At 41.6% G+C, this 16,393-nt stretch overlaps 1 protein-coding gene across 1 annotated transcript in view; it reads right to left on the minus strand.

Moving 5' to 3' along the window:
• NLRP4 (NLR family pyrin domain containing 4) overlaps positions 1-15,031 on the minus strand; it is a 29,945-nt gene extending 14,914 nt beyond the window's left edge. The window contains exons 1-4 of the mRNA XM_007080611.3: positions 14,752-15,031; positions 6,014-7,586; positions 4,798-4,959; positions 3,031-3,198 (exon numbers count right to left, since the gene is read on the minus strand). Coding sequence (XP_007080673.2) covers positions 3,031-3,198; positions 4,798-4,959; positions 6,014-7,586; positions 14,752-15,031 — 2,183 coding nt within the window. The remainder of the gene's footprint in view (positions 1-3,030; positions 3,199-4,797; positions 4,960-6,013; positions 7,587-14,751) is intronic.
• Between the last annotated feature and the right edge of the window lie 1,362 nt (positions 15,032-16,393).

Here is a 16,393-nt window from a genome sequence, read left to right on the forward strand (position 1 = left end):
TGATTTCACTAATATGTGGGACTTAAGAAACAAATGGACAAAGAAAAAGACACCACCACCACCACCAGACCTAAATACAGAGAACAGACTGGTGGTTGCCAGAGGGGAAGTGGGGATAGAGGGATGAACAAAATAGATAAAGGGTCTTAAGAGGTATAAACTTCCAGTTATAAAATAAAGTCATGGAAATGTAAGTACAGCATAGGGAATATAGTCAATAATATTGTTGTAGCCTTGTAGTGTGACAGAGGGTAACTATACTTGTCATGGTGAGCATTTTGTAATGTATGTAATTGTTGAATCATTATGTTGTTCACCTGAAATTAAATATGTGAACTATATATACTTCAATTAAATATAAAGACATATAGAAAAACTAAAAAATTTTTAAAAATTGTGTTTCAAAGGACACCATTAAAAAAGTGAAAAGAGGGGTGCCTGGGTGGCTCAGTTGGTTAAGCATCTGACTCTTGATCTCAGCTCAGGTCATGATCTCATGGTTGGTGGGATCAAACCCCTCATTGGGCTCTGAGCTGCCAGTGCAGAGCCTGCTTGGGATTCTCTCTCCCCTTCTCTCTCTGCTCCTCCCTTGCTTGTGCTGGCATGCTCTCTCTTTCAAAATAAATAAACGTAGTTTTAAAATTCAAGTGAAAAGATAAATGAAATTAAGAGTACATTTATCTTAAGCACTGAGAAATGGATAGAATTGTTGAATCATTATATTGTACATATGAAGCTAATATAACACTGATTATAAAAAATTGAAAAGACAATTCATAGAATGGGAGAAAAAATTTGTGAATTATGTATCTTGCACATAACTTGTATTACAACTTATCACATAAAAAGACCAACAAACCAATTAAAAATGTGCAAAGGACTTGAATAGACACGTCTCCCAAAACATACAATTGCCAACAATCACATGAAAAGATTTAACATTAGTCATTCAGAAAATTCAAACCAAAACCAGAATAAGATGCCACATCAAACCTGCTGGATGGCTACAATAAAAATAATGGAAAGTAAGTATTGGTAAGGATATGGAGAAATTAGAACCCTCATACATTTCTGGTAGGAATGTAAAATTGTCCAGCCACTGTAGAAAACACTGTGGTGGTTGCCCCAAAATGTTAACATGAAATTATGACTCATTTCCACTCCTAATTATATACCCAAGAAATTGAAAACAGGTGTTTAAACACTAATATTCATAGCAACACTATTCACAACAGCCAAAAGGTGTCAATAACCTAAACACACATCAACAGAAGGGTAAACAAAATGTAGTATATCCACACAATGGGATATCATTCAGCCATAAAAAGGAAAGAAATACTGGTACAGAACATGATTTAGATGAACTTGACAACATTTTACTAAGTAAAGGAAGCCACTCACAGAAGACCACATATTGTATGATTTAATTTAAATGAGAAGTCCAGAATAGGCAAATTCATTGAGACTGAAAAGTTAGTGGTTGCCAGGGCAACAAGGCAATGGGGAGTGAGTGCTAATAGGTGTGGAGTTTGTTTTCAAGGTTCTAAAATCAGATCGTTGTGATGGTTGCATACTCTTGTCAGTATAGACTAAGACCACTTGGAATATTCTTAATATGGAAGGGGTGAGTTTTATGGTTATGTGGATTGTATCTTGATAAAGCTGTTATTAACAAATGGGTTTGGGTCTTTGTGTATTTGGTTGATGGGCAACTAGAGAAAGCATTTGAAAATGTGGGTACTATTTGTAGCAACATGGATGGAACTGGAGAGTGTGATGCTAAGTGAAATAAGCCATACAGAGAAAGACAGATACCATATGGTTTCACTCTTATGTGGATCCTGAGAAACTTAACAGAAACCCATGGGGGAGGGGAAGGAAAAAAAAAGAGGTTAGAGTGGAAGAGAGCCAAAGCATAAGAGACTGTTAAAAACTGAGAACAAACTGAGGGTTGATGGGGAATGGGAGGGAGGGGAGGGTGGGTGATGGGTATTGAGGAGGGCACCTTTTGGGATGAGCACTGGGTGTTGTATGGAAACCAATTTGACAATAAACTTCATATATTGAAAAAAAATAAATAAATAGAAACACTAAAAAAATGTGGGTACTACAGAAGGTCAATAGAGGTTAAGTATTGGAATCATTACTTGATTGAAAACAATTCCTGAAGTGTCATAGACACACAGAAAAGTACATAAGTGCTAAGTGTTGGCCAATGAATGGTCACGAACTGAACACACTTGTGTTACTAGTATCCAGGTCAAGAAACTGCATATCTATCACCGCCTGTCACTATCCTAACCTCTCATACCATGTCTTGCCCATCTTCTAACTTTGTATAAAATCATATAATCTACTCTCAAGTTTGGCTTGAGAGTCATCCAAACTGTTGCTTATAGTTGTAGATTCATTCTCAGGGAATGAGAATTCTCTTATTTAACTTACTGTTAGTAGATATTTCCATTTTTCAGGTATTATGGATACTTGCCATGTATGTTTTTTAGTAGCTCTTTTTCAGCAAACTTATACATCAACTCTGTTGAATGTACACCTAGAAGTGGGATTTTAGTTATACAGAATGCCAGAACCTATGAAAGCCAAATACAGGCAAATGTTTTGCAAAGTGGTTGTACCATATTCTAACCTCCATATTCTTTTTTTTTTTTTAACTTTTTTTTTCAACGTTTATTTATTTTTGAGACAGAGAGAGACAGAGCATGAACAGGGGAGGGGCAGAGACAGAGGGGGACACAGAATCTGAAACAGGCTCCAGGCTCTGAGCCATCAGCACAGAGCCCGACACGGGGCTCGAACTCACGGGCCGTGAGATCATGACCTGAGCCGAAGTCCGACGCTTAACCGACCAAGCCACCCAGGCGCCCCTCTAACCTCCATATTCTATCCTCAAATGCACAGGAGAGTACGTTTGCGTATGAATAATAGAAAAGGGGATGAAAGTAGACAGGTAAAAAAAAGTATATAATCCCCTCTGGAATCACATCAGTGATCCTGGGGAGCATAAAAACTTACAGTAGTTCTTCTACATTGCACATTGGATTGTTCAGGGCATTACAGAGCAACTTCACATCATTGCGCGAGAGTGTTGTACCACTGAGGTTCAGGTATTTCAAATCTGGACTATGAGTGAGCACCTCAAAGAAAAGCCACCTGTCACCAGCGAAGGTAACATTATTCATCCTGCAAAAGTAAAGAAAATTTTGGGGACGTTTCATCCAACAAAACCGGAGAACACAGCCTGAGCACCTGTCTTTGAACTATGGCCTCTAATTAGCTCTCAGATCTCTAATTTCACAACTGAGTCATGTAGCTTAGTGGTTCTCAATCTGGCAACCAGCCCCCGTGAGGGCAAAATGGCCCAATGTCTGGAGACATCTCTGTTTTGCTGGGGTATGTGAATGTGTGCTGCTAGCAGCTAGTGAGTAGAAGTCAGGGATGTTACTAAACATCCTACGGTGTACAGGACAGTGCTCCACCACCAAGAATGAGACACCCTGATGAAATACCATCCATGTTAAAAACTCCCAAATTTAAATGGGTTAGCACAATGTTTATTTTTCCCTCGTGTAATGTTTCAACACAGGTATTACTGATGTTTGGAGGGGAGGGGTTTCTTTTAAGCTAATAGTTTTCTACCTTGGATGTACATTGAAATCCCATGGGAGATATTTTGATAAATTGGTTTTGAGGCTTGACTTGGGCATGAGGAACTTTTTAAAACATCCTTGGATCGTTTTAACATGCAGAAAATATTACAAAGTCACTGCTCTACATCCTTCTCAAAGCATGGTTCCTGGACAAGCCACATCTCAGCATCATCTGGGGACTTGTTAGAAATGCAGTCTTATGCCCAACTCCAGACTTACTGAAGCAGGTGTTTCCATTTTGATGAAGTTCAATTTTAATGACCTGACACTCCACTGTGTAAGTACAGACCCGGCTGGTTTCCCTCTGTCTTGTGACTTCAACATTCCACTAGCAAATGGGGAATGCACGTATAGAAACTCTGGTCTCTTAAAGGCTTTTGTATAAAAGTCATACTTCTACTCACATTTTATTGACAAGAAAGAGTCACATACTCCTATTTAGATGCCAGAGATCCACAGACATGGACAAGACAACATCATACTACGGCAAGGGGAGCACACCTAGACACCTGTGCCAGACCAATTCTCAGACAATACCACTCTTGCATATCCTTCCTGTTCTCTGGAATCCATAAGTTCCATGTCCTCTCAGAAGGTAGTCTAAACTCCTAGACTAGGAGGACTTTCCAGACAACCAGAATCTCGGATTGTCTCTCATCCTTTCATGTGCACCTCTCACTCAGAAATGTCTATACATTTCATGGCGAGGAAACAAGCCAAGTCACACCTGACCATAGTGTTCCTTGAGGTCAAGACCATAATTCTTACCCCTACTTTATCCTTGGGATTTAGTAAAAGTCTCACACCCAGCTGGATCCCAAATGTTGGTTGACATAATGCTCCTTAAGCATTTTTAGAAGGAGCAAGTGTGGTGGCCACCAGAAGAGGCTCTGCAGTTGACCAGCTCTGAAGTTAAGAACCCAGATTTTCCCTTTCATAGCTTTGTGACCTTGAGAAACACATTTTAATGTGATGAGTGCAGTAAAAGGTGACACGGCAAGAGAAATAGGCATGTGGAAATCTGCTCTGATTATAATTCTTTGATTATGCAGTTGGCCTCACCTAAAAGTGAGGTGGGACCAATTTGGTTATCTACACGAGAGACTCAAGTCTAGGAGTATCCCCAACTTACTGAAGCTTTTGAAGGTGACAGCTGGGATGCCTCAGCTGATGACACAAAGTTGCATAGGTTGACTCACTGAGGATACTGTGACTCATTTGGAGTTCTCTGAGGTGCTCATTTGTAGTGAGCACAGAGCAGATATCATGCCAACAGAGGATATTGTAACTTGACCTGTAAGAAAGGAGAAAGGATGTGTTTTCCAGGATATTGTCAACCCAAGCAATTCATAACATAAGAAAAAATTATCTTCCTGGACATAAAAACTCTGACATAGCCCAACCTTTAACTAGACAGAATAACATCCATCAGGTAAGTTTTATATTCATTATTCTCAACCGAGGGGACTGTTGTCCCCTCTGCCCAGGCAACATTAGGCAATATCCGGAGACATTTTTTTGTTGCTACAACTTATGGGAGGGGTACTTCTGGCATCTAGTGGTAGAAACCAGGGATGCTGCTAAACAGGCTACAATGCACAGGAAAGCTTCCCCTCACCCCCTGCCAACACAGAATTATCCCTCCCAAAATATCAATAGTGCCAAGGTTGAGGAACCTTGCCCTATATATGGACAGTTTTATACTTAAGACTGGGGCAGGACATCCCAGCTGTAAGTGAGTCTTGAGTAATATAGCCTAGGCTCAAACCTAGCCTTCACAACTTCCTAACTTGGCCAGCCTACAGGATCTTTTTGCTCCAGTTTCCCCATCTGTAACATGATAAGAATCTACCTCATATGATTTTCAGGAGCACTTAGTTAAAATTTATAAGATTTCTAGAATAAATTTTAAAAGGTAATTTTTTTTTCAATATATGAAATTTATTGTCAAATTGGTTTCCATACAACACCCTAAAAGGTAATTTTTAACTGGGAATTCAAGAAAGGATGTGAGTGTGGTCCTTTGAGAATGATGCTAATTATAAGTACATACCGACCATATTGAAAAGTATAAGAAACACACATGGATTCTCATATTCAATCTCCACAATACCTCACAATGTAGTTAACATTATTGCCCTACATTTAGTGAGGCAACTTCAACAAAGAAGGGAAATCCCATGGGCAAGGTCATGTAGTTCATAAACAGTCACACCTGGACCTGAGCTAAGGTCTGTTCGACAGAAACAATGACTATCCTATAATAAAAATGTCATCAGCCAAGCCCACTTGGAAATGTGGACAAATGCTGAAAAGATAACAGAAAGAAAGCAATTAGATGGACTCACACAGAGCTGTCCGCATTTCCCACTTGAAAGACATTCTGGATGGAGAAGCAAAGCTTCTGCAAATTGGAACAGTATTTTAAGCAGTAGGCAGAAACCCGCAAGTCCATGTGGTCCGTGATGGTAAAGTGAACATCTTGGAAGAAGTCCATTGCCCACTGCACAAAAACTTCATTCTGCATCTCAAACAGACAGTAACACAATGCCAAGAAATCTATCTGTTTCTGAAGATGCTTGTTCTCACCTATGCGCTGCAAGCACTGGTGACATTCCTGCTGTATCTCCTGGGACAGGTGAAAGCCAAAAACTGTATCCAGCTTTTCTTGTTCCTTTTCATTTAAAAGGCCAAATATGAAACACCCCAAAGAAATCCAATGTACATTTTCTTTCTTCAAATAGGTAAATAGCACAGCCTTTCTACATCCAATAGCTGGGTTAGGATGGTCCATGTGGCTCTTTAGAAAATAGAACATGGCAGCACAGAACTCCTGGACGCTCACATGGAGAAACATGTAGGAGTTCTCCTCCTCCTTGCACTTCTGAAGAGCCTTTATGTCCAGCAACGTAGAGATGTCAGAATCAACTAACCCATTTCTCCTGAGGTCCCCTTCACTGAACAAAAACATGTTGGTCCACATACCCTCTGCAGCCAGGGAACACAAGCCCTTCAACTGGCCTTGGCTTTGCTCATCTGGACAGCTAGCCCCCTTGGGCGTGAACAAGTTAAAGATGAAAGAGCTATAAAGAGAGGTGGTACGTCGGCAGGTCAGCGCCAGGTCTTTCCCCTTTTCCATTTCCTGCTTCAGACAAGTGCTCACAATCCAGCAAAGGATGGGGATTTGGCACATGATAAACAAATGCCCATTTTCTCTCATGAAACTGAAGGCTTCCATGGCTCTATTCCGGTCTTGAAACATAGAGCAGAAATAGATCTTCTTATCACTGTCACTGAATCCCAGGAGTGTTCTAATTTCTGGGCGCTCCAACCTATCCTCAACTTCCTGGGGGTACACAGGTGCAGCAGTGATGAGCAGCGAGGACTCGGGGAGCAATTTCTTCCTCAGCAAGCTGCTCAGGAGCACCTGTACTGGCACCTGCTCCATACAGTCGCTGCACAGATCCGACTCAGGTTCACTCAGGCTACATTTCAGTTCTTCGAAGCTGTCTATGAGAAACAAGAGTCTCTCTGGTTGGGACAGGATCTCCACAAAAGGAGTGGAGGAGTCAGACCAGCCTCTAGAGAGGAGTGCAGCCAAACTGGTCTCTGTCAACTGCTTCATTTCCCGGCAGCAGAGGTAGAAAACATAGGAGAATCTCTCCTGGTAGAGGTTGCCCTCCACCCAGGCCAACATTAGCCTGATCAGGAATGTTGTCTTCCCAATCCCTTGTACTCCTTTGAGGAGCACCGTCCGTGTCTGTTTCCCAGTTTCCTTAGGAGCAAAAAACAGTTCCAAGCATTCACGTTCTCTCTGGGTGAGTTCAGGATGTAAGTGATCTTGAATCCTGGGGATAGATTCTCTGAGCCACATGTTGTTGAATTTCTCCTTCACGTGCATTTGGTACAACTTTGTGTGTCCTGAGTGAGAACAAGAGGAAAAAAGAAACATACAACATCTCCAAGTTAAACTCAATGCTCATCATATATTATATATCCTTTTTGACCCTGCAATTTTTCTTCTAAAAATGCATCTTCTCGGGATCTGCAGGCTGCAGTCTTTGGGCCAAAGCTGGACAACAGCCTGTTTTATAAATACAATTTCAGTCGAACACCACCATGCTCTTTGTTTACATGTTGTCTATAGCTACCTTCCCACTACAAATGGCAGAGAGGGGTAGTTGTGGCAGAGACAGTATGAAAAAAACAACAGTGACAAAGCTCTGCATATTGGGACACTTGAGAGATTTTGTATAGAAAGAACCCTGAACTGGGGCACCTGGGTGGCTCAGTTGGTTAAGTGTGTGACTCTTGGTTTTGACTCAGGTCATGATCTCACTGTTCAAGAATTTGAGTCCCGAGTCGGGCTCTGCGCTGATAGCTTGAAGCCTGCTTAGGATTCTCTCTCCCTCTTTCTGCTCCTCCTCTGCTTGTGCTCTCTCACTCTCGCTCTCAAAATAAGTACACATTAAAAATAAGAACTCTGAACTCAGAAGTTCCGTGGCCTGTGTGGAGGTCTGGCATCTGCTGCTTATAGCTATGTGATCTGGGGAAGGAAGGAATCTCCCCAAGCTTCAGGTTTCTCAGTTGTAAATGAAAGTAAGGCTGAGTTACCTCATATAGGGAGATTGTGAAGATCACAAGCTATAAGAGACCATGCATGTGGGAGCATAACACATAGTATGAAGGGATTTAGAATAGGAGGCATTTGTCAGATTTGCACTTCAATTTGGAAAGGGATGATGATATCTCCTGTGGTTGAGAACGAAGACACCAACAAGTCATTCCCACCTACATATAAGCACCATCATGTCTTATAAGCCTAATTCTCTATCACGTTCTGAGCATGATAGTATTTGCATAGCACTCCTCATGCCCACAATGGTGCACTAAGGTAGAGAATTTGCCCTTCCCTCTCCCCCCTCCCTTTTTTTTTAAACAGAGTTGTGAGAGGCTCACTGATTTCAACAGGCCCATGTGAGTAGGTGTCATTAAGATTGCAACCATTATCTGCCATGCCCTGGCAGGTCCAATCTGAAGGCCAATTCTGCCTTCTGTTCCAAAAAATATATTGGAGTGACTCTTTCAACATGTCTATGTCCAACAGCATGTTTAATGACCTGGATTAGGGAAGATCATGTTTCTGGTAAGGTTTGACATTCAACCCTCACTCTAGAAAAAAAAAAAATTACAAAGAAGGAAACCGAGGAGAAACACACAAAGGGGAAATTCAGAAACTCCTAAAACACTTCCAAGATGACAAGAAAAAAACAGAAATTGTTAAAACACAGAAACTATTAATAATTTCATTCACCACTACCAACCAAAAGCAGCACCAAAAATTTGGTTTTAGTGCCTATGATTCATGCCACAAGACATTTGTTTTGCCATATTTTTTTTGATAAGAAACCGAATCCTGTTGAATGTGTATTTTTAGTACTTTTTTGTTCCCTACTGAAAAATTTAGGTCTTCCACTAGCTACATGTACCTATTCAGCAACTTCAATGGGACTGGTGTAACTGAGGAATGAAATTTCTTATTCAATTTAAATCAATTCAAATGTATGCCAACTGGTGCAGCCACTCTGGAAAACAGTGTAGAGGTTCCTCAAAAAATTAAAAATAAATCTACCCTATGACCCAGCAATAGCACTGCTAGGAATTTACCCAAGGGATACAGGAGTGCTGATGCATAGGGGCACTTGTACCCCAATGTTTATATCAGCACTTCCAACAATAGCCAAATTATGGAAAGAGCCTAAATGTCCATCAACTGATGAACGGATAAAGAAATTGTGGTTTATATACACAATGGAGTACTACATGGCAATGAGAAAGAATGAAATATGGCCTTTCATAGCAACGTGGATGGAACTCAAGAGTGTTACGCTAAGTGAAATAAGCCATACAGAGAAAGACCGATACCATATGTTTTCACTCTTATGTGGATCCTGAGAAACTTAACAGAAGACCATGGGGGAGGGGAAGGAAAAAAAAAAAAGGTTAGAGAGGGAGGGAGCCAGAACATAAGAGACTCTTAAAAACTGAGAACAAACTGAGGGTTGATGGGGGGTGGGAGGGAGGGGAGGGTTAGTGATGGGTATTGAGGAGGTCATCTGTTGGGATGAGCACTGGGTGTTGTATGGAAACCAATTTGACAATAAATTTCATATATTAAAAATAATAAAAAAGTTATGTGAAGTCAGAGTGCGTGGGTGGCTTAATCAGTTGAGCATCTTACTCTTGATTTTGACTCAGATCATGATCCCAGGGTTGTGGGATAAAGCCCTGTGTTGAGCTCTACACTGAATATGCCTGCTTAAGATTCTCTTTCCTTCTGCCCCTCCCACCCCCCACTCATGCACTTGCTCACTCTTTCAAAAAAATTAAATGGTGCCTGTGTGGCTCAGTCGGTTAAGTGTCCAACTTTGGCTCAGGTCATGGTCTCACAGTTCATGAGTTCAAGCCCCACACAGGGCTTTCTGCTGTCAGCACAGAACCCACTTCAGATCCTCTCTCTCTGCCTCTCTTCCACCCTTGCTCATGCTGGCTGTATCTCCAAAGTAAACATTTAAAAAGATTAAAAAAGGAAAAATTATGTGAGGTCACTAAAGAGCTATGAAAACAGAAAGTTCTTGAGAAGCCAAGATACAGGAGACAGAGGGAAAGGCCAAGAAGGAGAGCTTAACACTTGTCTGTTTTCCTTGGGGCATTTTCCTCTAAAGAGGCTGTAAACCTGAATAGACATTAAGGGCTAAGAGGGTAATAAGCCAAGTCAAACTCCTGCCAAGTTCAAGGGTTTGGGGGACAAATGATGGGTTCAGAAGTTCAGCACACCTCAGGCATGAGGGGATACTGGATGGACCATCTGGGAAGAAGGGGAAACTAGCAACAAAATATTCCTCACAAAACACAGCCTGGCTTTGAATTATTTCAATCTGCACTATTAAGGACATATTCGTCTGTTACCAGAAGCAATTCCACTTGATCTGGAAGAACATAATCTTGCAGAGCCTCAGTAGCCTCTGCAATGTATTGTATCGAAAGCCCAGTGCTCAAAATTTCCAGGCATGCTGGGAGACAAAAACCACAGGACCAAAACAAGGAGAGGTGGGAAACACATTAGAAAAATATTTACTTTAATATCTGTCTCAAAATGAACCTAACTTAAAGTGTTCAATAAAAAAGAAGATAGGAAGGAATGGAAAAACAAAGGGAAATTATATCCATAAAATAGCTGAGTTTATGAAATCAATAGATGAGTTTGTTAGCAGATTGGAAATAGCTGAAAAGGGAATTAAGGACTAAGAAAATTAGAAATAAACACACAGACTAAAACACAGAGAAGTGACTGAGGAGACACAGTGTAAAGGTCTAATATGTGTCAGCAGAGTCCCAGAAGGGAGCAAAGAATGGGACAGAAGCAGTATTTTCATACGATGGCTGAGACTGAGGAATGAGGAATGCTACCAAGACACAGGTGCAAGCTTAGCAGCTCTAACAGGTGCAAGCATCTCAACAGCACCTCAGACAGGTGCAAGTACTCCCAACAGGTGCAAGCACCCCAAAAAGGGAGAACACAAAGCCTTATCTATGCACATCTTGGTGAGGAGTTGAACGTTGAAGATGAAAACACGATGGTAAGTCAGAATGGCTATCTCCTCCCACTGATACCTTAAATATGCAAAACAAAGGTAATGCCTGCTACCAGGATAAATGTACAAGTGACCCTTAAGGTGTGACGTACATTCAGCTGGTATTACAGAAGGAGAGAAGAGTCAGAAGAGACTCAAATGTAATGGGGCAGACTTTTCTGGAACTGGAGGAAGATAGGAGTGTCCAGATCAAAAGCATCTTTCAAGAGTGGAGCAGCAGGAATTACATTCACATCCACACAACAAAATACGAGGCTCTGGTTACAAGTCCATGGCATGGATTAGAAGCAGACCAGAAACTGACGAATGTTACAGGTTGTATTGCCAGGATGGTTCAACATTACCCAATGGAGTGAGTGCTTATTCTTCAAAGCAATCCTCAGTCTCTCTTACACCAACAGGAGCAGAGGAGCAGAAGCATGGTGACAGGGATGACTGGTCTCCTGTTGTGATGAGGCCCTGGAGGTATCGAGAGGACAGTGCGTGAGGCTCAAACCTCTACACAGCCCTGAGGAGAAAGACCAGGGGTCTTTCTGGTCTACGACACAGCATGAAGGTGGGTAGTGGTGCAAAGGTGTGCGTGGGAAGGCACATATTCCCACCTGGAAGATCCAGGGGAGGCTGACCTCATGCAACCCACTCTCTATGACCACAGCCTCTGGTGCCATGGCCATGGGCAAGAGGTCACCCACCCGTTTAACCCTTAGAGGGAGCACCTGCCTGGCATTTGCCATCACTTGACAATTTTGTGCAAGGAGCTCAGGTGCCAGACCTTAAATTAAGATGCAGTATTATGTCTTGCCTTGATATGTGGTCAAGTTGTGGAGGAAGAGCCTGGAATGTCCTAAACTTAAGTCCCCCTCCCTACTTTGTGCCCACAGATATGGTCCCCTAGCTAAATAATCTGCTTATTAAGGAATCAGGCATAATTCATGTTTATCCCTGAGTAGTGGGTTTCAGTTCCTGTCGCGACTGGCGCGACAATCACCGAGGTCAGGGTCCTGAGGGTAGGGGAACGCAAGAAAAAAAGAGAAGAGAGAAAGTTTGGGAACAGGAGGGTCCCCTGGGCTGATGGCCCAAGTGACGGCTTTATTGTTGCTGTACACAATCTTTTATAATATAAGACTCTTATGGATCAGGTCATTCTAAGAATAAACAGGTTTCACATGATCACTGCCAGCCAAAACATTTAGTTCTGTATATCTTGTGAACTTTCTGAATGGGTCACAAGACCTTGTTGATAGATTGCTAGCAAAACACAGTTCCCATGTTTGTTTCTATCTGACTCAGGGTAGAAAAAGGGAGGTAGCATTACTGCCAACACCTGCAGACCACAGGCTTCAGGAATTAACTTTCTCAGCCTTGACAAGGCTTTCGTATGCCCTTGAGAGTGGGGGAATGGGAGGGGGAACCACCGGGTTGGCTAAGTCAACGGGGAACGTTGCTCGACCTGGTCTCAGCCTGGCACCGGGGCCGGCCTCCCACATGAATGGGGGGGGAACCACCGGGTTGGCTTGAGTCAACAGGGAACATTGCTCGACCCGGTCTCAGCCTGGCACCGGGGCCCGGCCCCCCACAGTTCCCTGAGAGTCATAGAATTATTCACATTCACATCCTCCAGGGATTCAGGGCACACCCACTCTTTCAATACCACAAACTGCCTGCCACACCCCTGGTTGTTCACTCTGTTTCTAAGTGCAGTCATCATGGGGCCCCATGTGGTGTGTTTTGACTATATGTGGCTGTGAGTCTATGTGCTGAAACACTGCTGTTGACTTCACCTGTACAGTGTTGGGGATTACGGGTTTAGTCATCTTCATAACCTAAAGGTGGGAATCCTTCCCCCACCAGCAGGGTATAAAAAGGAGGCAATTAAAACAGGAGTCCACAGGATCTCCAGAAGTATTTTGCTTTATTCTACCCCCTCTGGTCTGGGTCCTGGGAGTGCGTGGGATTGGCAGGCAGAAGATCTCAGGTGTGAACCTCTGTTGGTTCATGGACTCTGCTGTAGCTCCTCTCTCTGATATGGTTTGAGAATGGGTGTAGGATCGCCACATGGAGCCAAGTCAAGACTGTACCATCAGTGTCCCACTAGAGATTAAGTGGTTCTCCATCTTATTAGACCCAATGCCCTCCCTTTTGAGTAATCTTGTGTCATATCTTTTCTAATCTGAACGGACATGGTGCGCCTGATTGGCTTGGTTGGTTCAGTGTCTAACTCTTGATTTCGGCTCAGGTCATGATCCCAAGGTTGTGGGATCAAGCCTCACATTGAGCTCCATGCTGAGTACGGAGCCTGCTTAAGATTCTCATTTTCAAAAAAAAAAAAAAAAGAGGTTAGAGTGGGAGAGAGCCAAAGCATAAGAGGGAGGTGGGAGGGAGGTGGGAGGGTGGGTGATGGGTATTGAGGAGGGCACCCTTTGGGATGAGCACTGGGTGTTGTATGGAAACTAATTTGACAATAAATTTCATATAGTGAAAAAAAAAAAGATTCTCATTTTCTCTCTCTCCCCCTCTCTCTCACAGCACACAGTGTGTGCTGTGTTCTGTCTCTCTAAAAACAAAACAAAACAAAACTAATCTGAAAGGACATTTGTGCCTCATTTAACTTTCCCACAAATGTAATTAAACAGTCAACATGATATCCTAACTGTAATTATAAAAATGAAGTAAAACTTACAGTAAAATGGAATGTATTGCAATATCTAAATGCTCCAATGGGGCTACTATAAAGATGTAATGAAGTTGCCAAGAGCCCACATCATATGTGAATAGGATACACACAAATACAGACGGTGGTAATGGAAACTCAGAGGTCACAAGAAGGGCTGATATTTGGGCAGATGAGGGTGTAAAATGGTCCACAATTCAATAAAGTTCTGAACAAAAGACACGCTTCCTCAAAAAAAAATATTGGCCCTTAAGATGATACTGCTTATAGGTCACAGATTTTCTGACATGAACTATTGCTTGCTAAATATTAAAACACACACGTATGTGGCAATGATTTTGAAATCTCACTGAACACTGGCACTCTATGCAGTCTTGAATAAACACACTACCACACCAGTTACCGTCAGCTCAGTGGACCACCCACAGCAGATGGTGTCATTGCTAATGGTCAAAGCTATAGTTCCTACAGTACAATATCACCTTGGAGTTTCTGCTTGGACACAAGTTCTCTGCTGAGGACAAAATTACAGGTAATCCAGACAAGAGCAGTACAGGTTAGGACAGAATATCCACCCACATTTTACCACGTCTAACCATGAGGTCCTAATTAAGTTACTTTCTATCTACAAGGGTAACACTGTCCCATCATAGATTCTGGCTCTGCTGTAGGTAGACATGTAGAGAACGTTTATCAGCATCATGGCATAATCTTCATTATGAGGAACCTGTCCCCATCCCACAGCCCCAGACCCTCTCACCTGTGATCTCTTTCTTTGCCTTCTCACAGAGATCTTTTCTATTGATCTTGTTAAAGACACTAAAAGTCACATTCCATGCTTGCTGTTCCTTGTAATGCCTCATCAGCAGGTTTGCAAGATCTTCCCGTGTTGCCTTCTTTACTTCAGTCCAGGGAATTATCTTGAGTCCAAGCTTCAGAGGCTCCTGTTTTAGGATCTCCTTAAATTTTCTGAACTCATCCTTTTTGAGCTCCTTCAGGTACCACATCAGGCCAAAATCAGAAAAGAAAGATGACGCCATCTTGACCAGGACAGAGATGTCAATCTTCAAAGAGAGAATTACCAGTAACAAGAAATATATGGAACCTGTGAAAAATTCAGGGCAGTACCAAGCTATAAGAAAAAAAAAATCAATTGTAACTAAGTTTTTGTATAGTACCTTGCTAGTTTTGGGGGGAATGGGGATGAGGGCAGGAAGTTCTTTAGACCAGGCTCATCTCTTCTCACCTTTTTATTGAAACGATTATGAGAAGGATGACAATAAAATTCAGCATGAGTAAGAAATAATCCTTGGAAGAATTTTTTCTAACCCTAATTCTGACAATGCCTGGTGGAGATACATAATAAAACATATCCAATATTAGTATCCAGGAAAGGACTCCTGATGAAGATATAGATACCTGGTATAAACCAGTTGAAAAAAATTAAATAAGCCAAATATGTCCCAATTAAGGCTTACATAGTTACAGTACCTGATGAGTTCAACTTTAAGGCAAAAATCAAGATGACAGATAGTGATATCTTTACCTAATAAAAAATTGAACAATTATTTCATAAGATATGACAATCTTAACCTATATTCACCTGATATATCCTGAATTTCAATGCAAATAAAGACTTACAAGCAGTGAGAAATTACGTATCTCTCAGTAGATAGTAGAGAAGGCATGCCCACACAAAAACAGTCAGTTGATTTTTTGACAAAGGCACAGTGCAGAAAGGACTTTTTTTTTCAACAACTGGTGCTGGGACAACTGGAAGTCTATATGGAAAAAAAAAACAAAATGTAGATTCAGATCTCAGATCTTATACAGAAATCAAGTCCAAATGAATTACAGACCTAAATGTAAAATTCAAAACTATAAAATCCTGGAAGAAAAGATAGAAGAAAATCTATAGGACATTGCGTTTGATCAAGAGTTTTTCCAATACAGTATAAAAAGCCTGATCCACAAAAGAAAAATGATAAGCTGGACTTTCCTTTGTTCTGAGAAAATCTTGTTAAGGTAAGGAAAAGACAAGCTACAGACTGGAGAAAAATTATTAAAATTACGTACCTGATAAAATATGTCTATCGAGAATATACAAAGGGCTCTTAAAATTCAACAAGAAATTAAACTCAATTAAAAAAAGGTAGAAGATCTGAACAGATACTTCACCAAGGAGGATACACAAATGGCAGAGAAGATCAATGAAACCAGGAGAAGGTACTTTGAAAAAACAAAACTGACAGACCTGTAGCCAGACTCATCAAGGAAAAAGAGGATCCAAATAAAATCAGAAATCAAAGAAGGGGCACCTGGGTGGCTCAGTCAGTTGAGTGTCTGACCTCAGCTCAGGTCATGATCTCATGATTTGTGGGTTTGATACCCATGTTGGGCTC

The sequence above is a fragment of the Panthera tigris genome, chromosome E2 (assembly GCF_018350195.1).
Source record: "Panthera tigris isolate Pti1 chromosome E2, P.tigris_Pti1_mat1.1, whole genome shotgun sequence".
Lineage (NCBI taxonomy): Eukaryota > Metazoa > Chordata > Mammalia > Carnivora > Felidae > Panthera > Panthera tigris.